At 46.9% G+C, this 27,129-nt stretch overlaps 1 protein-coding gene across 1 annotated transcript in view; it reads left to right on the top strand.

Moving 5' to 3' along the window:
• Nucleotides 1-27,129, top strand: part of TCF20 (transcription factor 20) — a 147,973-nt gene that overhangs the window by 80,008 nt on the left and 40,836 nt on the right. Inside the window, 2 exon segments of the mRNA XM_032416798.1 lie at nucleotides 12,576-12,980; nucleotides 12,982-18,276. Coding sequence (XP_032272689.1) covers nucleotides 12,576-12,980; nucleotides 12,982-18,276 — 5,700 coding nt within the window.

Here is a 27,129-nt window from a genome sequence, read left to right as displayed (position 1 = left end):
TTTGAATGCTGTTTTCATGGAGGGTTGCTTTGTGAGTCTTCTTTAAAGCTGTATCCCCAGAACCTAGAAACGGTGCCCGGAGTGTAGTAGTTGGTCAAATGTGTATCGAATGATGAATATTCGTATGTGTAAATGTTTCCCTGTTAGACATGGGCTCTTTGAGAGCAGGGACCGTCCTTACGCTTTTTTCTTTTTCTCCTTATTAGGTGTTTACCTTGAATCCTCACTCTGGTCCTCTCCTACTCTTCTTCACCCTCAGAGCTTCAGTCTTCAGTGTTAAATAATACATGACTATAGTCTTCTTTTTTTTTTAAGTCCCTCCCTTAGTTAATGTTTTGGTATGTATCCTTTCCAGCTGTTTTCTGCACTTACTGTTTTGAAATTTATCAGTAACGAGAAAAGATGGAGCTTGCTTCGGTATCAGGAGAACTCTAGGCAGAATAATGCAGTGAATCGTTCACCTTACCGAGGGCAAACTCCTGGGCCATTTCTTTTCTACACTCGAGGAAACTGAGGCTTAAAGAAGTGAGTGATTTGCTCAAGCTCTCACTAGCAGTGAGCTACAAAGCCCAGTTCTGAGTCTGATCTGTCTCGGTTCAGAGTCCATGCTGCCAGGAAAAGGCAGCTCCTGGGGAATGGACATGTGACCTGGTCTTCACAGAAGAGTCTGGGGTAGTCAGGTAGTAGAAGTGGGCAGGGTACTAGCATTCCACACATGGGTCACAGCTTGGGCAAGGATCTGGAGGTCTGAAGCACCCGTGGCGAAATGGAGAGAAGTCCAGTGGCACTGGAGTAGCGTGCGAAGGGAGGTCATGAGAGGTGAAGCTGGAAGTTCTGTTGGTGTCAGAAACACTGAAGGATCTTGAGGGATCGTGAACTCTGTGGTACATTTTCAAACTGGTTAGGTGGGGAACCAGAATTTTGTTTATTTGCAAAATATGTCAAACATAGAAGAACACCCAGACTAATGGTGCTTGTGTACCCATTACCCAGATTTAACATACTCCTGAGTACCTTCCTCCCTCCACTTCAACCCATGCTCCCAAACACCATGCCTTTTTCATGTCTATTGTTTCTAAAATTTATCGATATTCACACACACAGGTGCAGGAGCTAATTTGGAAAAAGTCCATGGTTAGTCTAATATAGTAAAAGAAAAAAGAGCTTGGTTCTACAAAATCTCAAGTTACCCCCTCAGGCTGGTTTGACATGTCTCCTTTAGGCTGAAAGCATGTCCCAGCTTTCTGGCACACTCAGGTATTTTAGGCGTACACCTCATATTTTGCCTGCCCCTTGGAATAATAGCCATTTTTCCAAGAAGCCCTGATTCCATTTAGTGAAGAATGACATTTAGAAACCCAAAACTGAATGTCAGCTTGGTTCCCTAGGATTATTAGTGTTTTCTTCCAAAAACAACCATGCCTCTGGGGGGCGGGGGGCAGAGATTGATTTAGCTTTTTTATTCACCTGGGGTTTGTTTTTATGAATATTGTGAGATGAGGTCTAACAATTCTTTTTCTCCCAAAAAGGTAGCATGTTATCCCAACAGCCTTTATTTTAATTATAATTTAGAAAAAGTTATGATGCACGGTAGGGCAAATATCTCCTGACTTCTCACAGTTTTCCACATTTTCTTGACTATCTTTGCACATTTTCCTTTTACGGACTATAGAATTTATTTATCAAAACCTGTTGGGGCATTGCTGTGCAGGGGCAGGGGCAAGTCCCATTACTGAGGAGGGGGCAGTGCAGGGGTGTGAAGGATGAGGCTGCAGAGCTTGGGAGATTGGTTACATTGAGCAAAAACGCAAATTGATTAAGCAGGTATGTCAGTGTATCTTGAGAATAATGGGAGCCAAGTTTCTTACTGTCTGAGGAGGGAGTTACAAACATGAAAAGGTGGAAGGTTAGAAAGAACTCTGAGGGTGTTGCATTGGAATTGGAGTTCTCAAGATGAATTCCTGGTTCTTTAACGTATAAACTGTAGATATAGAAGTAGATGTAGGTGTGGGTGTTCATGTACATAGTACGTACATAATATTTTCTAGCTAGAAGCAATGACATCCCAGCAGCAGTGAACAATACTGTCACCCAGATCTTTGTTTCTAAATATTCTCCTCCTCTAAAAGGAATCTGGTGTCCTTGGAGAAATGGCTAGTTGCAGGGGTTGGACAGGGAAAACACAAGATGAACCTGAGACATCTTGTACCAGGAAGTAAGGGAATGCTCAAAGAATGGAATGAGTCCAAAGGGAACAGGGGCCAGTCTGAGGAGGTTTTCACTGGTCAGATCTGGGACAATTTGAGCATCAAATGAATGAAAGAATAAATGGGTGAGGAGGGAAATGCCCATTAATGATGAATAAAGAATCACCATTTGGCAACCATCATAGGGGTGGGTTGATTCACATAGGAGTCATCAAGGGTGGGTGTTTGACAAAGAACAAAATGCTGGCATAATCTCAGGATTTCTTCCACAATATACTTATGGGTTACAAAGAGTAAAATAGTGGCAGAGATGGGCTCTGACCAGGTGACTGGTTGGCTCGCCTGGTGTCTCTCCCGCTGGGATGCACTAGAAAGAGCACAGCCCCGTATTGCTGCTGAGAACATGAGAGCTGGGTGTAGACATACTGGTTGAGGACCGTCCTATGGAGTGCAAGGGACGTGGAAGTCAGGAAAACACTGAGGAACCATTCCAGGTCAACAGGACATAACTGAGACATGACAACTTGTGTTCCTGGATGGGATCCTGGATCAGAAAGAAAAAAGAAATATTGTTTGGACAGTTTACCAGATTTGAATGGAATCTGTACATTAGATTGGTGGTGTTGATTTCCTGATACGGAGAGTTGTGTGCTGGTTGCATACAAGAGTGTCCTCGTTTTTGAAAATATGCATACTCAAATATTTAGGGTTGATAGGGCTTTATGTCTTCAGCCTGCTCTCAGAGAGGTCAGGAAAAAGCTGATGGGTGTGGGTGGGTTGGGGGGGATATATAGGTAATGAGTATGCGTAGGTAGTAGAGCAAATGATAGAAAACATCAGTTGGGGAATCTTGTCGAAGGGAGTGTGTGAGCACTGTACTATTCTTGTACTTTTCTGTACATTTGAAATTATTTCAAAATTGTTTTTTAATATACTATTGAGATTTTGACTGGAACTCTTAGTTTTATGAACTGATCTGGAGACTTGACCTCTATAAAATGGGTCTTTTTTGTTTAGATACATTGTGTGTTCTGGTTTGTTTGTCTATTTAATTTTGTTTCCAGCTCTCCTTTTGGGTCCTTCAGGAAAGCTTGTAATTTTCATCATCTAGCTTTTGCCCATTTCTCCTTTGGGTTAGCCCACTGGTATCTTTTTAATTTTGTTGCTATTATAAAATGAAACACTTTTTGCCTCTGAGTAGCAACACTAATTGCTTTCTGTGACCCTTTTGTCTGGGAAGATTTAGAAATTATGTACTCATACAATCTTTAAATGGGGGGAGGTGGATTTAGTAACATCTTTAAAAGCCCTCAGGCTCAACAGTTAGGAGAAATCCACAGGGAACCCCAGCTAGCCCCTCACCCTGCTCCTGCCCCCTTTCCAAGAACTGTTGGCCATCGTGCCCACAGATGTGGTCATCTAAATTGATCTTGGGATACTGATACCCCTATGAAGAAGACAGGTAGCCATCAAGTGGGGAAGGGACGCAGCCTCTTTTGGCCTTGCCAGGAGCAAATTGATGGCATTTCTGTACAGTTACAGAAGCATACAGTTGATAGGATGCTACAACCTCGTGGCTGTTTGAGATTGTGTCTAAAAATAGGCCTGCCCACTGTGGAGTGGAATTTAGCTGTTTTTAGGCCTGGTTCTGAAAAATAGCTCAGAGCTGGTTATTTTTGCATGTACACTTGCTTGGGCACCACAGCGTCTGAGGTGCATGCGTGGTGTTGGTGCCAGGTTTCCTGGAGCAGAGATTCTGCCCGGCAAGTGCCTCTCTCTCCAACCTGCTGTGGACTTGTGGGCTCTCCTGTGCCTTCCCCCCCATGGCCAGGGTAGGGCTTTGCTGTCGGTAAGAACAGATAGAGCAAAGATATTTTTTGAAATAATTTGAGGGGTAAATTTTTTAAATGAGGTTAATTAAATTTTAAAGTGATTATTTTCTAAAAAAACATTCATGTAAGTAGAAATGAAAAGGAAGAAAATGCAAACCACAGTTCTGCTGCCCTGAATAGTCACAAGGTTTTAATGTTCATACTCTTCTCTTTGGCTGTGGACCAAATGAATGTCTGATTTCTAGAGCACTGTAACCATAATACAGGTACCCGTTTACAGGCATACCTTGTTTTATTGCACTTCATTTTATTGCACTTTGCAGATACTGTGGGGTTTTTTTGTTTGTTCGTTTGTTTTTACAAACTGAAGGTTTGTGGCAACCCTGCACCAGGCGAGTTAATCGGTGCCATTTTTCCAACGGTGTCTGCTTCATGGGGTGTCTCAGTGTCACATCTTGGTAATTCCTGCAGTATTTCATACATTTTCATTATTATTATTACATTTGTAATGGTGATCTGTGATCAAGATTATGACTTGCTGAAAGTTCAGAGGATAGTTAGCATTTTTTAACAAAGTATTTTTTATTAAGGTACATACATTGTTTAATTTTTATTTTTTAAAGATTTATTTATTTGAGAGCGGACAAGAGCCCCGAGGCAGGGGCAGAGGGAGAGGGAGAGGGAAAAGGAGAGAAGCACACTCCACACTGAGCACGGAGCCCAACACGGGGCTCGATCTCACAACCCTGAGATCATGACCTTAGCCGAAACGAAGAGTCGGATGCTTAACCGACTGCACCACCTAAGTGCTCCTAGGCATTGGTTTTTTTTTTTTTAGACATAATGCTATTGCACACTTCAGACTACAGTATAGTATAAACATCACTTTTACACACGCTGGGAAAAACATTCGCTTGACTTGCTTTATCGGAATCAAAACTGCAATATTTCCGAGGTATGCTCTTCTTCATTGGACTGTAGACATAACAAGCATTTCCCATGGTGCTAGCATCTGCGCAGTTATTTTTAATTAGTATGTACTATTTTGTTAAGTGGATTTACCGTACTTTGCTTAGTAATTTTCAAATGATAAAGAATTAGGTTGTTGCCAGAATTTAGGTTGCGCAAAGGAGTGTGGCTATGGGTGGGCCGTCTCAGCCAGCCTCAGTGACTGCAGGGTGGGAGCCCGGAGAGCAGGGTTTTTCTCTTCACTCTCCCTCTGCCTCTTTTCTTCTTATAGACATCACTGGAGTTAATAGGTTGGTACTTTGATTTTTGTTTGTTTTGAGATTTCCCAAGGATAAAAATCTCGTAGTTAGAATTACTAGGTCAAAAATACTAATATTTTTATTACCAAATTGCTTTTTTAAAAAGTTGTAGTAACTTATACTGCTTTTGTTATTGTTTGTACCAACTTCATCCTAACCTCACCAGATGGGGTATCATCTCTTAATTTTTTTTTGGAAAAATTAATAGCAATAAACTTGTGCGTCTAGTTTTTGCTGGCCTTAATTTGATCACGGTTGAAGGTAGATTTTTTTTTATCTTACATGATTAATATAATACAGGTTTGGACCCTCAGGGAGCAAACTTTTTTGATCTGTAGCACTCTGGTGGATTTCTTTTCCTCTGGATAACTAACAGACTTGCAAATTCTGAGTTGGTTCCTTAAGCTGCTTTCTGGGCTTCTCAGCCAGGGAGCCAGTCAGCAAGTCCTGTCAACACCTCATCTTATTCTAAAGGCCTAATTGTACTGAGATCTGTCAGTTACTGAGAAAAATCTAGACTCTGCAACTCTGCAAACAGGATATAGAATTTGAAATATCAAGTCACTGGGCAAGTCTTTGTGCCTAATTGATGTACTTAGGAAGATCCCACGTTTGCACATACCTAAAATAAATAACATGGATATATCCAGGTATAAACAGTGAGCTCAATTCTAGCAAATTTCAAGATTTCTTTTTAAAATGCTTCCCAATTTCTGAGTGTCTTGCTGCTGGTTCAGGACAGGCTTCTACCAGAAGTACAGACAGGGTTTTGGGGGGTAGGCATTCCATATCTCACCTCTCCATTTACTATGAATGTTTTGCTTGTTGTCATCTCTGAGCCTCAGTTTACAGAAAGGAACAGTAATGCTTTCTAGCACATGGCGAGGATGAACTACATTAACATGTATGTAAAGTGCCTGGCACAGTGGCTTGTATTAGACATGCAGTAAACAGGAGAGAGCTGTGGGTATTATAAATCAGATTCACTAGTGTTTGTCAGGATTTTTTAAAACCTGGATTTGGGTGCTCCTTGCTGAATTTGTGGTGCAGTAAAAGAAAGAATATGAGCTTTAGAATTGAGTTGTAGTGTATCAGCTCCAGTTTATCCTAGAAGAGTGACTTTCGGCAAATTATGTAATTTATCTGTTTTTTGTTTCCTCATCTCTGATAAGTTGAAATATACGTAAAACCACACAGTGCGTGACACGTAGAATAAATGGTAGCTGTTATTACATCAACAGCACATGCCTTGGTCGTGATTAAAGGCAAATGTACTTTACTACGTTTGTTTTCACTGAGCAGAGAAAAGCCAGTGAATTCTTTGTTTTTAAGGAAGAGTTGTAGAGAAGATCACATTTCTAGAGCTCTTAAGGTTCTGAGAGCCATGTGACTGACAAAGTGGGAAGGAATTTTTGGACCTAGGGATGCTTCGGAGAAGGCTTTGTGGTGAGAACGGGAGGTGGCCTGGAGGGAACTGAGCAGTTTGTTTGAGCCGGTGGAAAGGAGCAGAAATTGGGTTGGGAAGATGCCAGAGGGCTTCAGGGCATTTGGGGAGGGGAACACTGTCAAGACTTGGGCGAAGAAAAACTGTTCCAGGTGACTGGTGCTGGGAAAGAGAGCTTGTGGAGCTGTTATTCTCCCCAAGAAAGATGAAAGCTGCAGTGATAAGGCTGGAGAGGTAAAGGGCAAATGCAGGAAGTGGAGAAATAGCAGGATTAGGTGACATCTTAAAGATAAAGGATTACAGGAGGAGATGAGTTTGGGGTTATTCTAAAGCTTCTTGCTCAGGACAGCGGAGAGCTGATTGTGGTTTTCCTGGAGGCTGGGAAGTTGGGTCAGTTGAGGAAAGAACATTTTTGTCACTGAAAATGAGTTGGTGACGGCCTAAGAATAAGTATATTTTGTCATCTTTATAGAAATTATTCTAGCCACAAGTGACTGTTCTGTCTCCCGACTACTACCTAAAGAGGGCCAGAGGCCTTGTCTTCTGGCCCCGCATGGGCACTAGAACCACAGCCATGTGGTTGGTAAGTGCCACAGACCCCACCCCATCCCGTCCCTGGCGGCCAGAGCCCAGCACCTCTTTTCTGTTTTCAGTATCCCACCCGATTTTGAACCCTGGACATTTTTTATTTGCAGCTTGGCTGTGCATTTTTTCTGACATTTCTAGGTGTTTTGTTTTTTAGTCCCTCTGGTATGCCATATTGCATGAAATAGAAGTCTCTCACTCCCCAAGTGATAATATCCTACTCTGAAATCCTAGGAATAAGAGAAGAACTATATTAGTCAGGGTCCTGTAGGAAACAGATGGCACACTCACACTGGGTAATTTGAGGAGCATTTAATTGGATCATTCAGGAGGAAAGCTTTCTGTTCCAGGTATGAAGGGTTTTGATAGAGGAATTAAGGGTTTATCCCACTGTTGGAAGAACAGGGTGGAGAAGGTCAGGGAAGCTGTGCCCGACCATCTCGGGCTGCGGTACCACGGGGAGTGGTTCTCAGGAGCTCCCGGGGAAGCTGCCAGGCATCTGCGTCTGCTGGCACAGCCACCTCCGGGGCTACCAGGCTCTCCTTTTTCTTCTCATTTCCAAATCTCTCTTGTGCTTCTCTTTGCATCCATGCTGGAAAGGGAGTTATGGAAAGTAGCTCCCAGCTTCTGCTCTGCAGAGGAGGACTTAGAAGGAGGGTCATCATGACACCAAGCTAACCGCAGTGCAGAATTGGGACTGTTTACAAAGGGTGAGCAGGGGTGGGGGCACCAGTGGAGAAAGTAGAGTCTCCTGCGCCAGCAGCAGCAGTTGCTACTCCCCCAGGCCTGAAAGGCAAGAGGAGGAAGCAGTTCCTGAGGCCTGGAGAAAGTGGCTGTTAGGTTTGCCCAAAGGGAGCGCGGCCATTGGCGGACCATCTCCGCCAGCCTCAGTGACTGCAGGGTTGGAGCTCAGACAGCAAATCCTTCCTCCCCACTCTTCCTGCCTCTTCCCAGCCAGACCGGGCCAGAAGCCAGGGGCACTGGAGCCTCTTAGGGTCCCTACTGTGCCCCCTCCCGGGACATAGAGCAGGGTGGAGATGGGTGAGCAGGGAGGCTGGAGGACAAACAGAATAATCCACCAGGCAGAGGCCATAACTAGAAGTGTAGGGCATGTTTTTATCTTGAGAAGTGAAGCGTTTTTTCAAGGCAAGGAAGAAGGAGCAGAAAAACAGTGGTTAAGAAAGAGGAAACAGGTGCTTAAAAAGATCTTGGAGGAACCTGTGTTGAGGACAGTTTGGAGAACTTGTAGAGAAGAGTGGACTGGGGAGTGGGATGGTGTTGGGCATGTGAAGGAAGGAGGACAACGAGAACCACTGTTGTCTTCTGTAAGATGGCGAGGTCGTGGGCCCTGTGATGGGATGGAGAGCAGGCCACAGGCAGAAGCTATGGTTGCCGCGAGATCGGTGTGTGAACTCTAGGCTGTGAACACAAAGGCAGTAAGTTTGGGACCTTGCTAGTCAACTCCACAGCCCTCTGAAACGATTCAGAAAGCTAGGAAAACAGGAGAAAATCAAAAGGGGAAGTGAGGGAAAGGGAGAGTTTGGGAGGGAGGTGCATTGGCAAACCTCTTTTCAGAGCGCATATACAAATTCCTCATGGGTGACTTCCTTTGGGGTGTCAAATTTTCTTTAACCACGTCTGTATTCCTTCAAACAAGGAAATTCAGGCATTTGTCATTACTAATAACGATGCTAATTATGTTTGCTTTTTTAAAATGATAGGATAGTATTGGAATGATCTCTGTTAGTAGCTTATTTTATAATGCTGATACTAAATTACAAATACTCTGGGCTGACATTTTCAATTACTTGTATACTTAGTTTTCCTAATTGCTTTGCTTGGAACTCCTAAAACAGACGGACTTGTATTCACTTTCTCGTGACCAGATCCTTCATGTATACTAAGAATATTTAGTGTGACCTGTACCCTGCGGGAGGTATTTGGCTGGGAATTTTTTCTTTTTCGTCTGGTCCGTAAACCAGAACTATGACAATAGGGAGAAAGGGCATTCTACAGGACAGGGAATCTCCAGAGAAGGGCTGGGAACAGACCTCTGAGGAATCGTGCCCAAATCTCTGCCCCTGTGGAGATAGGGTTTTCTCAGGGACCAGGCAGCATGCGGTGGGACTGGCTGGTGTTAAACTGGTCTTTAGCTCTTAGAAGTTCCTGCTAAGGAAAAATTTGGAGCAAGTGACAACATTGTTTATACACACAGTTTCAGAAACCTGATTTTATTTCCGAAAGGATTGATTAAACAACATGTAAAATATTTATTTGTGGAGAGGTTATCTCTTGGAAAGGTTTTCGTTAAACTTCCAGATTTAGTCTTTTTGTCCGCTGTAACCCATCTCAGCTGCCTTCTATCGTGCAGAGAAGGCCACTGGCCCTGAGAGCCAAGAGAGAGGCGCACCGCAGACAGGAGACACCTGTGCTGACACAAGGTTTTCGGCAGTGTGGGTATAATGGGGGAGGTCCTGGTGAGACGGGGGCAGAGAAGGGACATGCTGACAAGTATTGCTGGTGGCCGCCCACTTTTCCGGCTGACCTCTGGCAGGACAGGTGGCAACTGTCGCTGACTGCATCCTGGGTCCTCCGGGTAGTGCAGCACTAGGAACGTGGCCTGAGGGAGCCTGCTGCTCAGGAGCCTTGGGAGCTCTGTGCTTCGGTCTCATCATCTGTAAAACGAGGATGTCCGTGCTGTGAGGGCTAGTGACAGTGCGTGTGAAGGGTGGCTACTGTCCCCGGCTCTGCAGTAAGCTGTCGTCTGTTGCCCGGCAGATTCACTGGAACACAGAAAAGAGCAGTCTGTTGCAGAGGCATTTTGAAGATGATGAGAAGCGGTTTCCTTTAGATTCTGAGATTATTTGTACTTGAATGTTTAAAGATGACTTTGGGTCATGTGATTATATAATCAAACTTAATATCAAAGTAGTAGGCTCTCATCTAGCTATTTTAGACTTAAGATATTTCAGGAAGAAGTGGGGCAGCTTTCTGAGTTTGGAGTTACTGACCATCTTCAGCCATGACCCACGTTTACTCTCCAAAGCCTCTTTAGGGCTCTCATGTAGACTCAAGTTGGGTTTTTTCCCTTGGAACTGGGCCCGGAGGATTTTTCAGGCAGGGTGTTAGCATCCCCCAGCTCTGCTTTTAGATCGATCATGTTCTATTTTCTCTTCCTGCAACTCTCTCATCTCCCCGCCACAGCACCACCTCTGAGTAGGTACGTTCTAGCCTAGTTCTCTAAAGCCTAGTTCTTATACCATTTGCTGGTTCACAGAATGCCTGCCGTGTGCTCTTTACCATTTAATGACGTGAGGATTACAGCAAGGCACAAAGTCTCTGGCCTTTAGGAAGCTGGCATTCTAGTGGGGGGGAGAGACAGATAGTACACAAGTAGTGTATCTGTGTCTGTTGGGGAAAAGCCCAGCCTCAGGTGTGGAGTTAGCTGTTTTGAATAGGATGGCCAGAGGAGGCCTTACCAGTCGGTTGACATTTGCCCAGAGACTGGAAGGAAGTAAGAGGGGCAAGCCATGCTGCTACAAGAGAAGCACATCGCAGGCTAGAGCCAAATGCCTCTGTAGAAATGCCTCTGGTGGTCGCGGGAGCAGGACACAGCAGGACTAGAGCAGTGGGCGGCGGGAGAGGAGGTCAGGGAGGTAATGGGGTGGAGATAGGGACCCCCAGAGCAGCTTCACTTGAATGAGATGGGGAGCTCCCACTGGGCTGGGGGATAAGGAATGCAACTTACCTTTTAAAAGGATCACTGACTTTCCTGCCAGGAACTTTACTGTCTACTAGTTCCTGAGCAGGAACTAAGAAACTAGCTTAGTAAGCCGTTGTAGGAAAACTTTGTCCTAACTTACCCTAACCCATAGGTATTCCGCAACTTTTTGGGGGGGGGGCGTGAGGGGGAAAGAGAATCTTAAGCAGGCTCCATGCCCAGCTCGGAGCCCAATGTGGGGCTCGATCTCATAACCCTGAGATTATGACCTGAGCCGAAACCAAGAGTTGGACACTTAACTGACTGAGCCACACAGGCACCTCTCGCAACTTTGATTTGAAAGACTTTTGGAGCAGTTTGGCCTTGTCTTACTCAGCTGACTCAGAGAAGGAGATAGGCCCAGGCAAAAGGCAATTATCTAAGAGGAGTGGTACATTACATGCTAATTACATGAGTGAAGGTAATGCAAGGTGTTGACCCAATCAGATGACTTTGGGAAGAGTCTAGGTCCGAGCTTGATGAATTTTTATTTTCCTCTATATCTTGTACTGTCCTCCAAAGTGACCGTTTCAATTCCCTCTTTCACAGTAATGGCCAGTAATAACTCTGTGAATATTAGGTTGGGAAATAAAACATGACGTGGGTGTTAGAGGTGCTGGAACTTCTTGCAGACCTCCAGAAAGAATCTGGAAGAATGGTCACTGCTGCTTTGGCTTATGCTGCCGAGTCTTTTGTCCCTGGGAGTTAACGATAGATGGTTGAAGGGAGGAATGCCTTGCACACAGCTACCTGTCAAGAAAGAGATTAAACCCTGGGTCTGTGCGGATTGCTGCAGCAAAAAGGAATCCACATAGTGAGAAGAGTTGAGTGTCCTGGGGTCGCCAGTCATCACAGGTAGTTGGTAATTACAGGAAACCTGCACTAACGTGTATTTGGACACAAGAGACTGATTTCTGTTTTCGGGCCAGTTCTGTTTCTCAAAGTTGGGGAGGGCGGGAACAGCCAGTAGAGGGGCTGCCTGGCACTCATCATTATTTGAGACCTCAGTCCGGCGATCGGGCTAATACAGGAAAGCAAATAGATGAAAGTGTTTTTTCTCACCCTCCCCAGCATAACTGGAAGACTGACTTAAAAATTGCTGGGGTTTTTTTAATTAACAGTAATAGCACAGCCCCATATTTTAGCCCAGTTGAATGTTGGGGGCTCATTTATGAATTTAATAACGAGGTGGGTTTTTTGTTGTTGTTGTTTTGTTTTTGTTTTCTGTACCAAATTTGTATTTACCCAGAATGTTTCTTTTCATACTCCCATAGACTTCTGCCTCACCCTTGAGGCCATTTCTCTGCTTATTGGCATTTTCAGAAATGGATGGGATAAGAAATAAAAGGAGGTGAAATTCAAGCCAGTTCCCTTCATCTGGGCATCTGAATTATCGAATCCCCTCCATCACCCAGGCTTGATTTTCTTGGTGCGGAGGAGACGCGTGTCTGATATTGTTCTCTCCTCTTCCATTTCCAGGAGGGCTGTTGGCCTGCTGCCGTGCTGCTGAACAGTATGCAGTCCTTCCGGGAGCAAAGCAGTTACCACGGAGACCAGCAGAGCTACCCACAGGAGGTACACGGCTCATCCCGGATAGAGGAGTTCAGCCCGCGTCAGGCCCAGATGTTCCAGAATTTTGGGGGCACAGGCGGCGGCGGCGGCGGCGGCGGCGGCGGCAGCAGCGGTGGTGGTGGTGGCGGTGGGCGACGGGGAACGGCGGCGGCAGCAGCGATGGCTAGCGAAACCTCTGGCCATCAGGGCTACCAGGGTTTCAGGAAAGAGGCCGGAGACTTTTACTACATGGCAGGCAGCAAAGACCCCGTGACGACAGGAACCCCGCAGCCGCCTCAGCGAAGGCCTTCGGGGCCCGTGCAGAGCTACGGACCCCCCCCAGGGGAGCAGCTTTGGCAATCAGTACGGGAGCGAGGGCCACGTGGGCCAGTTTCAAGCACAGCACTCTGCCCTTGGCGGTGTGTCTCATTACCAGCAGGATTACACGGGCCCTTTCTCTCCCGGGAGCAGTGCTCAGTACCCGCAGCAGGCTTCCAGCCAGCAGCAGCAGCAGGTACAGCAGTTGAGACAGCAGCTTTACCAGTCCCATCAGCCTCTGCCGCAAGCCACCAGCCAGCCGGCGTCTGGGTCGTCCCATCTGCAGCCGATGCCGCGGCCCTCGACGCTGCCGTCCTCCGCTGCCGGTTACCAGCTGCGCGTGGGTCAGTTCGGCCAACACTACCAGTCCTCCTCCACCGCCGCCTCCTCCTCCTTCCCTTCTCCGCAGCGCTTCAGCCAGTCCGGCCAGAGCTACGACGGCAGTTACAGTGTGAACGCAGGCTCCCAGTACGAGGGCCACGGCGTGGGTTCTAACGCCCAGGCCTATGGAACACAGTCCAATTACAGCTATCAGCCTCAGTCTATGAAAAGTTTCGAGCAGGCGAAGATGCCGCCGGGCCCGCAGCAGGGGCCGCAGCAGGGGCCGCAGCCAGCGCAGCAGCCGCCCCAGCACCCCCCCCAGCATGTGATGCAGTACGCCAACGCTGCCGCCAAGCTGCCCCTGCAGGCCCAGGTGGGGCAGTACAGCCAGCCTGAGGTTCCCGTGAGGTCCCCCATGCAGTTCCACCAGAACTTCAGCCCCATCTCGAACCCTTCCCCAGCGGCCTCTGTGGTTCAGTCTCCAAGCTGTAGCTCCACCCCGTCTCCTCTGATGCAGGGTGGGGAGAACCTCCAGTGCGGGCAAGGCAGCGTGCCCATGGGCTCCAGGAACAGGATTTTACAGTTGATGCCCCAGCTCAGCCCGACCCCCTCAATGATGCCCAGTCCTAATTCTCATGCCGCGGGCTTCAAAGGGTTTGGACTAGAAGGAGTGCCGGAAAAGCGACTGACGGATCCTGGGCTGAGTAGTTTGAGCGCCCTGAGTACTCAAGTGGCCAATCTTCCAAATACTGTGCAGCACATGCTACTCTCCGATGCCCTGACCCCTCAGAAGAAGACCTCCAAGAGGCCCTCCTCCTCTTCTAAGAAAGCAGACAGCTGCACAAACTCCGAAGGCTCCTCACAGCCTGAAGAACAACTGAAGTCCCCCATGGCCGAGTCGCTGGATGGAGGCTGCTCCAGCAGCTCCGAGGACCAAGGCGAGCGTGTGAGGCAGTTAAGTGGCCAGAGCACCAGCTCCGACACCACGTACAAGGGCGGGGCCTCCGAAAAAGCTGGCTCCTCCCCGGCACAAGGCACTCAGAACGAAGCCCCCAGACTCAACGCCAGTCCCGCGGCCAGAGAAGAGGCTGCCTCGCCGGGTGCTAAGGACACACCGCTGTCGTCCGAGGGCAACCCCAAAGTCAATGAGAAGACCGTTGGGGTGATTGTCTCCCGGGAAGCCATGACAGGTCGGGTAGAAAAGCCTGGTGGGCAAGATAAAGGCTCCCAAGAGGATGATCCCTCAGCTGCTCAGAGGCCCCCCAGCACTGGAGGGGCAAAGGAAACCAGTCACCCGTCAGTCCCACAGCAAGAGCCCCCCGGGGGAGGGAGCAAAGGAAACAAGAATGTAGATAATAACTCCAACCACAATGGAGAGGGGAACGGCCAGGGCGGGCACTCTGCGATGGGCCCCGGTTTTATAGGCAGGAGTGAGCCTAGCAAATCTCCTGGAAGCCTGCGCTATAGTTACAAAGATAGTTTCGGCTCAGCCGTGCCGAGAAACGTCAGTAGCTTTCCTCAGTATCCTACAGGACAAGATAAGGGGGATTTCTCTGGCCACGGGGAGCGAAAGGGGAGAAATGAGAAGTTCCCCAGCCTGCTGCAGGAAGTGCTTCAGGGTTACCACCACCATCCTGACCGGAGATATTCTAGGAGTACTCAGGAGCATCAGGGCATGGCTGGTGGCCTGGAAGGAGCCACGAGGCCTAATGTCTTGGTCAGTCAAACCAATGAGTTAGCTAGCAGGGGCCTTTTGAACAAAAGCATCGGGTCCCTATTAGAAAACCCACACTGGGGCCCTTGGGAGAGGAAGTCAAGCGGCACGGCTCCCGAAATGAAACAGATCAATTTGGCTGACTATCCAATTCCCAGAAAGTTTGAAATAGAGCCTCAGTCATCAGCCCATGAGCCCGGGGGTTCCCTCTCTGAAAGAAGATCAGTGATCTGTGATATTTCTCCACTAAGACAGATTGTCAGGGACCCGGGGGCTCACTCACTGGGACACATGGGTGCCGACACCAGACTTGGGAGGAGTGAACGGCTCAATCCAAGTTTAAGTCAGTCAGTCATTCTTCCAGGTGGGTTGGTATCCATGGAAACAAAGCTGAAATCCCAGAGCGGGCAGATAAAAGAGGAAGACTTTGAACAATCCAAATCGCAAGCTAGTTTCAACAACAAGAAGTCTGGAGACCACTGCCATGCTGCTAGCGTCAAGCACGAGTCTTACCGAGGCAATGCTAGCCCTGGGGCGGCCCACGATTCCGTCTCAGACTACGGCCCCCAAGACAGCAGACCCACGCCAATGCGGCGGGTCCCTGGCAGAGTCAGTGGTCGGGAGGGCATGAGGGGTCGGTCCCCTTCGCAGTATCATGACTTCTCAGAAAAACTGAAGATGTCTCCTGGGAGGAGCAGAGGCCCAGGCGGAGACCCTCATCACATGAACCCGCACATGACCTTTTCAGAGAGGGCCAACCGGAGTTCTTTACACGCTCCCTTCTCTCCCAACTCGGAAAGCCTGGCCTCTGCTTACCACACCAACACTCGGGCTCATGCTTATGGGGACCCCAGTGCAGGCTTGAACTCTCAGCTCCATTACAAGAGACAGATGTACCAACAGCAACAAGAGGAATATAAAGACTGGAGCAGCAGTTCTGCTCAGGGAGTGATTGCCGCAGCACAGCACAGGCAGGAGGGACCACGGAAGAGCCCAAGGCAGCAGCAGTTTCTTGACAGAGTGCGGAGCCCCCTGAAAAATGACAAAGATGGTATGATGTATGGCCCACCGATGGGGACTTACCATGACCCCAGCGGTCAGGAAGGGGGGCGCTGCCTCATGTCTAGTGATGGTCTGTCTAACAAAGGCATCGAATTGAAGCATGGCTCCCAGAAGTTGCAACAAGAATCTTGTTGGGATCTTTCTCGGCAGACTTCTCCAGCCAAAAGCAGCGGTCCTCCGGGAATGTCCAATCAGAAGAGGTATGGGCCGCCCCACGAGGCTGACGGACACGGGCTCTCCGACACGCCACAGTCATCCAAACCCAGTAATGTTATGCTCAGGCTTCCAGGCCAAGAGGATCATTCGTCTCAAAACCCCTTAATCATGCGGAGGCGGGTGCGTTCCTTTATCTCTCCCATTCCCAGCAAGAGGCAGTCACAAGATGTGAAGAACAGTAACACCGAAGATAAAGGGCGCCTCCTTCACCCACCAAAAGAAGGCGCCGATAGAGCATTCAATTCCTATGCGCATCTTTCTCACAGTCAGGATGTCAAATCTGTCCCTAAGAGAGAATCCGCCAAGGACCTTCCAAGTCCAGATAGTAGAAACTGCCCCGCTGTTACCCTTACAAGTCCTGCTAAGACCAAAATACTGCCCCCCCGGAAAGGCCGGGGGTTGAAATTGGAAGCTATAGTTCAGAAGATCACATCCCCCAATATTAGGAGGAGTGCATCCTCGAACAGCGCGGAGGCTGGGGGAGACACGGTCACTCTCGATGACATACTGTCTTTGAAGAGCGGCCCTCCCGAAGGCGGGAGCGTTGCTGTTCAGGATGCCGAGATGGAGAAGAGAAAAGGTGAGCTGGTGTCTGACCTAGTGTGTCCGACAAGCCAGGAGTTGAACACTGAAAAGCCCCTGCCAAGGTCTGCAGAGGAGTGGCGCGGCAGTGGGGACGACAAAGTGAAGACAGAGACACACCCAGACACGGTCACTGCTGGAAAGGACCCCCCTGGCACCGTGACATCCGCGACCTCACAGAAGCCTGGGAGTAACCAAGGGAGACCAGATGGTTCCCTTGGTGGGACTGCACCTTTAATCTTTCCTGACTCAAAGAATGTACCTCCCGCGGGCATATCGGCCCCTGAGGCAAACCCCAAGGCTGAAGAGAAAGACAACGACACAGTGACGATTTCCCCCAAACAAGAGGGTTTCCCCCCGAAGGGGTACTTCCCCTCAGGAAAGAAGAAGGGGCGACCCATTGGTAGCGTGAACAAGCAAAAGAAGCAGCAACCACCGCCTCCACCCCCACAGCCCCCCCAGATACCAGAAGCTTCCGCAGATGGAGAGCCAAAGCCAAAAAAGCAGAGGCAGAGGCGGGAGAGAAGGAAGCCTGGGGCACAGCCGAGGAAGCGGAAAACCAAACAAGCAGTCCCCATTGTGGAGCCCCAAGAACCGGAGATCAAACTGAAGTATGCCACCCAGCCACTGGATAAAACTGATGCCAAGAACAAGTCTTTTTTCCCTTATATCCATGTAGTAAATAAGTGTGAACTTGGAGCCATTTGTACAATCATCAATGCCGAAGAGGAAGAACAGACCAAATTGGTGAGGGGCCGGAAGGGGCAGAGGTCTCTGACCCCGCCACCCAGCAGCACTGAAAGCAAGGCGCTCCCAGCTTCGTCCTTCGTGCTGCAGGGCCCTGTTGTGACCGAGTCTTCTGTTATGGGGCACCTGGTTTGCTGTCTGTGTGGCAAGTGGGCCAGTTACCGGAACATGGGCGACCTCTTTGGACCCTTTTATCCGCAAGATTATGCAGCCACTCTCCCGAAGAACCCGCCTGCCAAGCGGGCCACGGAGATGCAGAGCAAAGTGAAGGTACGGCACAAAAGCGCTTCGAATGGCTGCAAGACGGACACTGAGGAGGAGGAGGAGCAGCTTCAGAAGGAGCAGAGGAGCCTGGCCGCCCACCCCAGGTTTAAGCGGCGACACCGCTCGGAAGACTGTGGCGGAGGCCCTCGGGCCCTGTCCCGGGGGCTCCCTTGTAAGAAAGCCACCGCCGAGGGCAGCAGCGAAAAGACTGCTTTGGACTCAAAGCCCTCCGTGCCCACCACTTCAGAAGGTGGCCCCGAGCTGGAGTTACAAATCCCTGAACTACCTCTTGACAGCAATGAATTTTGGGTCCATGAGGGTTGTATTCTCTGGGCCAATGGAATCTACCTGGTCTGTGGCCGGCTCTACGGCCTGCAGGAGGCGCTGGAAATAGCCAGAGAGATGGTGAGTATGGCGCCCCCTGCCGGGCTCGCTCTGCCTGTTTCTTCCTCCTCTACTCCGCCCAGCCTTGCTGTTTATTCTTCGGCGTCACGTGGTAATTCCTCCAGATTAGAGCCCGTGGGCCCACACGATGGACAGCAAATGGAGTAATTTGTATGATTTGTTTAACTTTGATTTTTATCGGGAATACGGGTCCCTAGGTTACAGAGTCGTGTTTGGGCAGCACCGCGTAGCAGAGCGAGCGTCCCTGCTCTACGACCCTCCTCCAGCCCGCCTGCCGACTGCTCTGCTGCCTTCCTCGCTTTCTACACAATGAGCTTTTCCTGCTCTATTTTATTGATCCTTTTCCCCCATTTTTCAACATCTGACTCTGTAATGCTTACAAAGTGTGCTATGATTCTATTGCCTTTCTTCTGAAACTCTTCATTTCTCTAGAATTATTAATTCATGTCGTTACGGCTTTTCTTGGACCACATCTCTCTAATCCAAACTTGACAACAGAATGTTCATTCTTTAGGTCGGTTTCATAACTGTTATCCTGGGGTGTTCGTCATCGTCACTCCCTTCTTTCCTCCAGCGAATGCTGTTTCCTGTACCCCGTGTCTTTGCCTTTCTTAGTCTGCGCCCTCATTTAACGCAGTGCATCATCCCCGAGGAGTTTCCCGAGATCTTGGCTTGTATGAGAATATGTCTCTATCCCATCCTCATGTTTACTTGAGGGTTGGTTGGGTATAGAATTCTAGATTTGAAACAGTTTTCTCTCACTGTCTTGGAGTCCTGGTTCCTGACTTGTCCTCGAGCTTCTGGTGCAGCATTGGAGGGGACGGGAGCCGTGTGTGGTTTTCAGTCCTTAGTGTGAGTGTGTGTACCGCCTTTCTCCTCTGGAGGGTTGGAGGATCTTCTCGGTTTCCCTTGGGGTGGGTCTCTTCACTCGCTGTGCTGCCCCCACTGGGAGATCTTGCCGTCTGTAAACTCCTGTCTCCCACTTGGTAAAGTTTGTCATGTGTTGTTTCTTGGATAATTTCCTTCCCTCTTGTTTTCTCTGTTCTTTCTGGAATCCTGTGAATTAGGTACCTCCTGGATCGATCCTCTGGCTTTACCTTTTCTCTCCTGGGTTCTCTCTCTCTCTCTGCCTTTTTGTTCTAATTTCTCCATGCTCTCTTCAGCTGTACCATCTAACTATTTATTTATCTTCATTTCTGATATTCTCAAAACATCTTTCTTCTCTGAACATCCCTGTTGCGGGGACTGCTAACTGCTTGAATTGGGCTGGGTTAAGGACCTAACTCCTCTTAAAATTTTGAGCTAATGACCTGGTTTCTGGCCCCACTTTCTGAGACACCTGCTTCCCAGGCTCTGTGCCACTCAGTGGCTGGTGTTCTTTTTTTTGCTGGTGTTCTTTCTAGTGGCCCCTCTCCTGCACTCATTCCTCTCTGTGCCGTTCAGACCACTGGGTTGCACCCTCTTTGTCTGATTGCCAGCGTCCGGAAATGGGGACATCTCTCATGTGTGTTCCCTTTCCCGTTCTTGGTTGTCCTCATGAAGCTGTCGTATAAGTTTATCCCTTTATCTTTGTGGGAAGGGAAAAGATGTGGAAATGTATGTTCAGTCTATGATACTTAATTACATAAGAGTTTTTGTATTAATTTATATTTAGAATTTACCATACTTGACAAATATACTGATGATTTTCAATCACAGTGAATAAGGATTGTATCAGCCTGGATCATGGTATTCTTGGATACTTTATACTGTTCTTTTGCTCGCCCCCTGTACTTCCCCCCCGCCAAGGCACTATATTTTATCATTGCCTTGTCTCCAGAATTTATAAGAGTGTCTGATAAAAAGGAGGTCAAGGCTATAAACTACAGTAAAAAATGTAGTTAATATGAAGTTTACATATATATTTTTTTATATTAGAACATTCTAATTCAGTCACACGAGGAGCTTGCTTTCCCTCTAAGACCCTCCCCCACCACGTGAGGTTTTTTCCTCCCTTCTTCCCTCTCCATCACTATAGTCACTCCCGATCCCCAGGTTTGGAATAGATTTGCTTCTTAGACACGGTGACATTTTACAATACGAAAGTCTTAAAGGGACATAACATTTAAGACCCTAAAGTACAAAATTCTTTAAATAGTCAATTCTGAGTACTCTCTAGTCTATCAGTCATCGTCTTGCCTCATTTGGTGGCCTGCCTGCCTGCCATATTTAGTGGTTTGTTTTGTTTGGTTTATTTGTTATATTAGGTGTGTGTCCCTGCCCATCTGCCAGTGTTTTCTTTATTTCAACATAGAATATTATTAATATCTCTCAGAGTAACTTCTGTGTGTAAACTGTTGAACATTCTGTAGCAGTAATTGGTAATCAGTAATCAGCAGGTTAACTCCTGCCCAGCAGATCCCTAAATCCTGTGTCTCAATCCAGGTCTAGTTTATAGAAAGTAGAAGGCACCTGAGAATGATATGACCACCCTAAGCCACAGGTGGTCCCTCTGTCCCAGAAAGGTTGATGACCCGCAGGCCTGCCTTTTAAAATTCCTAATCGGGAATCTGTGTCTTTAGAAAGTGACAATTTAGCTTACTGCTTTTCAGCTTTGATCCCAAAGTAAAATCTGGCATGTTATATAATTAGAACAGATATGCTGAATATGATAAATCATTCTCTCTTGCCCATCCCCCACCCCATCGTCCACTAGGTGGTTAAGATAACATGAAGCAATTTAGGTAGAGAATATTGAAAGTGTTTTTTGTTTTTTAAAATATTAATTTCAGCCTCAGCTATTTCAGAAGTACTTCAAATTAATCATATGTTCTAAGGGATAAAAGTTGGAATGCCTCATTTAAAGGTAAAAGGCATAAAAGCAGGTATTTTTGTCCCTAGGCTGCTTCTATATAGTAGAGGTTCTCTGGTTGGCTCCCAAGGGCTGCAAATGCCACCATCTCTTTTAATAATGGGTTTCAGAACCCAAACAGTGGACCAATCTTTTTTTTTCAATTGAGATATAATTGACCTGTAACGTTATATTAGTTTCATGACAAATCTTAAATAAATCTCAGACTATAGCTTTATGCTTATTTCCTTATATTGTACTCACACGATGCCAGGGCCCTTTAAAAATAGTAAACTTTTGGGGCACCTGGGTGGCTCAGTCCTTGGGCATCTGCCTTCGGCTCAGGTCATGATCCCAGGGTCCCGGGATCGAGCCCCTTCTTGGGCTCCCTGCTTAGCAGGAAGCCTGCTTCTCCCTCTCCCACTCCCCCTGCTTGTGTTCCCCCTCTCGCTGTCTCTGTCAAATAAGTAAATTACTATCTTAAAAAAAAAAAAAAAAGGAATGCTTTAAGAAAAAAAATACTAGACTTTTCTCTTCCCTCAATTCCATTTTGTTTATGTAACATCCCTGTTTTAGAAGAGATGCTAGCTTTGTGTATTGAATTTAATTTCTCAGTACACTTCCACATCTGTTTTATTCCCACAAGTGACCCAGTGAGATGGGAAGGGAGACAGTACCATCCCATTACCCTCAAAATAAAGGATGACTTGGCTTTAGTGATACATGCTCGGGTGGTATAGCCCAGGGATGCACTGATTTTAAAAATGGTTAAAAAAAAAAATGCTGCTTTGGCTTTTTGAGCTGACTGATATTCCACTATGACTACAAGATCTTTTTCTGTTTTATTTGCCCAGTTTATATTCTCCTTTTCCTGATGTACTTGAGAACAAATTAAAATTACACTAACTTGCCTTCTCTTATTTAATTTGATAGATGCTGTTTCAATTTGTCAAGGCCACTTTGACTCTAGTTTTATCTTAGGTTTTAGCAGATGCTTTCAATTTCAGTCCGCTTAACAGGCATGCTCCCAATCCTATCATGTTGAGATAAGGCCACATATATTTCATTAGAGATCCATTTTGGCCCATGTATTTATCAGGTGTTTTGACAAGCATGATATTATAACAAAATAATGTGAAGTCTTCGAGAGACAGTAGCTCCCTCCCTGTAAGTGTCATACTGTGAAAATTGTGGAAAACTAGAACATTCCTGTTCCAGCAGATGGCCTTCACTCCCCTTCCTTTTCTGAGGGTGGAGCTTACTCCATTCATTTCTGCAAGTCCTCTTTGGTTTTGTCTGACTTTGACCTCTGCCTATTTATCTTGGTCTGATTGTATATGTGAGCCCACAGGGACCTCTGGTCTGATGTGGATGGTGTGATAGAGGCACTTGCCTCTTAAACAGACATACGTATAACTTGGTATATAAAAGTCATGTTTGCTACATTTAGGAATGTGAAGGCCTTCAGGGTTCAGGATTATGGCGGCAGACAGGGATCTCTAGTGTCCTCTGCTCTCAGGAGAGCTGGCCTGTGTTTATTCCTTTCCCTTCTTTCTACCACCACCTGGGCTGACAGCTCCCCTTCCAAACAGATTCTTAACAGCCTCTGTGGGAATTTGTGTATGTTAACTGGATTTGGGTTAATTTTCTTTTGATCAGTATTTTAAGGATTATATATAAAGGTTGTTTTTTTTTTCAAGTTTTATTTATGTAATCTCTGCACCCAACGTGGGGCTTGAACTCACGACCCCTGAGATCAAGAGCCACATGCTCTTCTGACTGAGCCAGCCAGGTGCCCCTGAAGTTTGTTTGTTTGTTTATTTTATAAAGATTTTCTTTATTTATTTGCCAGAGAGAGACACAGCGAGAGAGTGAACACAAGCAGGGGGAATGGGAGAGGGAGAAGCAGGCTTCCTGCTGAGCAGGGAGCCCGATGCGGGGCTCGATCCCAGGACCCTGGGACCATGACCTGAGCCGAAGGCAGACGCTTAACGACTAAGCCACCCAGGCGCCCCCCTGAAGTTTATTTTTAACACAAGTTTAAATAGATCCGTCCTCCATCTCTAATTTACTTTAAACTGTGACAAAAAACCTGATTTGGCAAGTGTAAAAGTATTAATATATCTATGACATTATGAAAATGTAACTGCATGTTAAAACATCAAAAACAGATCAGTTAGCCTCTCTGGTTATGTGTGAAATAAAGGCGTTATCCTATATGCTCCCTGAATTTCCATCTGTGCTCCCTAAGTTAGTAGTGGGCTGCCACCCACCCAGGGATGCTGTCACCCACCGAGGTCCTGCTGAAGCCTTCCCACGGAAACTCCTGGTCTCTGCTTTTGACTCGCCAGACACAGGCCCCACAGGGACTGACCCTCCCCTGTACTCTCTCAAAAGCAGAGACCAACCCTCCCCTGTACCCTCTCCTCATCCTCCCTCCCCTTCCCCCTCCCCTGGCTTCCTTATGCTCTTTCCTTTCCTCTCCTGTCCCCTCTGGAAGCTGTCACTTGATCTTCGTTGCCGCAGCTCACACTGCTGTCCCAGCCTGACTGTATTAACACATTCAGGCACCAGGGTTCATTCATCCCTCCGTTCCTGTGACTTTCAAAGTTGTATGATTATCTTATTACCTGTTTTTCTTAGTACTACCTGTGTGCTCTCTCTTTTATATCACGTAGTGATGACCTTGAGACTAAACCTCCAGAGAAAAGGGTCATTTTCTCTCAGGATTTGGTTTTTCTAAATTCTAAAGAATATCATGAAATTTGCAGTTTTGGAATTTTATTGCTTATATAATGTTACAGAATAAATTGTGACAAATTGAAAGAGTTTTCCTACAGTCTATTTCTTTATTTCTTTTAGGGATGGAAGGCTGATGAGAGCAGCTTTATACCTGATTTTAAAATAAAACTTATAGGAATGCATGGGTAGTACAGTCGGTTAAGCGTCCGACTCTTGATTTCGGCTCAGGTCATGATCTCAGGGTCTGAGGTCTCATGATCTCATGCTGGGCTGGGAATGGAGCCTGCTTAGGATTCTCTCTCTCCATCTCCTTCTGCACCTCTACCTCCCTCTTTCCCCATGCTCTCAAAATAAATAAATAAAATGTATAAAGGATAGATTATTTGAAAACGCTAAAAGTAAAGGACCATAAACAAGAATATTGACAGGTTACTATATATACCAGGCCAAATAATTCATCCCTGAGATGTTACACTAGTTACTGATAATGTGTTAAAAGAGCTCACATGATCAAATAGCATGCAAAAGTAGGTATTCATTTCAATTCAACAGCTGTCTGAGTCCTTGCTAGAAAACCAATACAAATCTGAAGTTAGAATGCTGTAAGGGCCCTTAGCTCCCTTCACAGGTCGGGGAGCCTTGGCCCCAAGTCCCACGGTTGTTGGCGTGTGAGGAACAGCACTTGGCAGCAAGGCTCCAGGACCTTGTCAGGAAGGTTTATGCGATTCACACAGAAAGTGATGCCTTGCCACACAGTTCCCTCATGAGAACTTGAATTTTCCAGGACGTACAGCTTCCTTTATTCCATACTGTTAAGAAAAATGGAGCTTCCCCCCGCCCCCTGGCCTAACCTCTTACCCCAGTCCAAGGCCAATTTTGTAGGACCCTGAAGGCCACCAACTGCAGGCCCATTTTTTCCCATCTTCCCATTTATTGAAAAGAAGTCCGATAAGGGGAAATCCATTCAGCTTAATCGTGCCCTCAGAGATCCTCCTCACCTTTCTGCCTTGGCCATTCTGCTCAGCAGCTGGGGAGGTGGGGGTTAGGTGAGAGTCCTGGAGTCACATTGCTTCATGTGAATTCCAGCACTTGGCATTTCCTAGCTGGTCACTTGCTCACGGCGCTTAGCCTCTGTGCTTCACCTTCTTGATCTATAAAATATGGAAACTGATAGTGCCTGTTGTAAAGAAGGTTGTTAGGAACATGAGTGACTCTTTGGAAGGTACATAGAGAAATGTTGGGCCAGTGCTGTGGGCCAGCATCTGTCCTAGGGTGGTGTCCTTATGTGTTCTAGTGAAGATGTGTTCCTGTTCACCCACTTAGCTGTAGTTCATGTAGCGTTCCAGGCCAGCATAACTAGCGCTTCTTCCCAGGAAGGGAAGTTGCCACTGCATAGGAAACAGCCATTTTCTTTGCATTTTCACTGTTGTGGGAACTCAGGTTTGTGGGGAGCAGGGTGTGTGGTATTTAGGGTGCAGTGTTAATTCGTGTCTTATGATCTAGCAGCAGCCCACACAGACGTTCTCGGGAGTTAGATCGTTCACAGGAGAGGAGGCAGAAGGAAGGGAGTAAAATCTGCCTTGCACGTTAAGTAAAAGCATTAGTGTTCTTGGGAGTTGGTCATTTTTTGATAGTGATTACCTACGGCCAAAGTAAAGAGTCTACCCAGTAATAAAGTAATTTTTTTTAAATAAACATTTTTGATGGGTCAGCGCTGTAAGGGAGATCCAAAATAATTAAGAATTCATAGAATGATTCAGAGCAACCACACTCCACCTCCCCCTTCACCCCGCTAAATAGCTAATACGTATATGAGGACTGCAGAGGGCTGTGTTGTAGCCTAAGGGTTGAGCCTTTAATTTATGGGCAGTGGGAAACCACCAGCCGTGCTGAGCGTGTAATATCACACCATCAGGTTTGTGGCTTATAAAGGCAACTCGGGAGAAACGCGTCGGGGGGGAGGGAAGAAGCAGGTCCACTGGTTGAGAGCCTGTGGCATTGATCTCTCTAGAGATGCCAGGGGCTGAAGAAGGGGCAGAGAAGGGAACCGGAGGAGTGGACACATACTAGGATCGTTTTGGAATTTAAAGTCGGTAGAATCCAGAAGCCGATGAGGTGTGGCAGGTAAAGGGAAGTGAGGGATAAAGCTGAGGTTTCCCATTCAGCGGGCAGGTTGGCCGATGGGGTGGGCTGGGTGAGACACCAGTAACCGCAAAGAGGGGATTGAGGTCAAGGGAAGGGAGACCTTCGTTTTGTAGCTGACGTGGAGCAGGCAGAAGAAACTACTGGGTGTGAAAGCAGTCCAACCGAATCTGCACGTTCAGGTCGTCGGCACTCTGGGTCTCTAGTACAGTACTTTTCATAAGGACTGGCTGGTTTTTATTTAGCTTTTTGCATAAATGTAAAACCAGGAAACTTAATCCGGGTTGCAAGAAAGTAGGAGGAAATAGGAATCATGAGATCTGTCTTTTTTTTTTTTTTTTTTTTTTTTTTTAGTCCCACATAGAGAACTCTGAAAAGCCATCAGAGACATCAGCTACCGTTATAATTACTGCCTGTAATATGGTTGGGAACGGGAGGGGTACAGAAGAGGTCATTTGCTACTTTTGGCTTTCTAATAATTTTTCAAGACATTGACATTATTGACAACACAGTGGAATACCAAATTGCATTTAATTATGGTGAGAGAGCTGATACGAAACATTTACTTTCTGGGGCCTGGAAAAAGCTCTCTTGTGCATGGTAGCACCCCATTTTCTCGGAGTTCTAGGATGTAGCTTCAGGCCTCTCTGTGTTGAACTGAGACTAGACAAAGTGCATGCACTTTACTTTGAGGTCAGATGGGTTCTGAGGTTCAGATTGTCACTATGCACGGATACTTATTTTTGGAGGGTCTGAGACAGTTCCACTCACAGGAAGCAACAGGAAAGGACAGAAGAGCAGGCTTAACAGGCTGGCCACAGGGTTTAGAGGGGGCGCCGGGCACGTCCGTGGGCTTGAGGCACAGTCTTAACTCCTGAGTCCTGAAAAGGTAAAATACCTTTTATGAGAGAATTACATATTATTTACATAAGAGTAAATGATAACAATGTTACTCATACTGTAAAACTACTAGAACTATCAGTAGAAGAAAGCCACAATCCTGATAACCCAATAAATTTGGCTCTTTTCTAGATTTTGTCCATGTGCTTGTTTTACTAGATATAGTAATAGTGTAGTAACAACTGCTAACGTGAATTGAGTGCTTTCCAAGCACTGTGCGTGAATTCTCACATTTAAAC

This window comes from Phoca vitulina, unplaced genomic scaffold (assembly GCF_004348235.1).
Source record: "Phoca vitulina isolate PV1807 unplaced genomic scaffold, GSC_HSeal_1.0 scaffold19, whole genome shotgun sequence".
Classification (NCBI taxonomy): domain Eukaryota; kingdom Metazoa; phylum Chordata; class Mammalia; order Carnivora; family Phocidae; genus Phoca; species Phoca vitulina.
The sequence above is the reverse complement of the archived record's forward strand: the minus strand, read 5'-3'. Positions and strand labels throughout refer to the sequence as shown.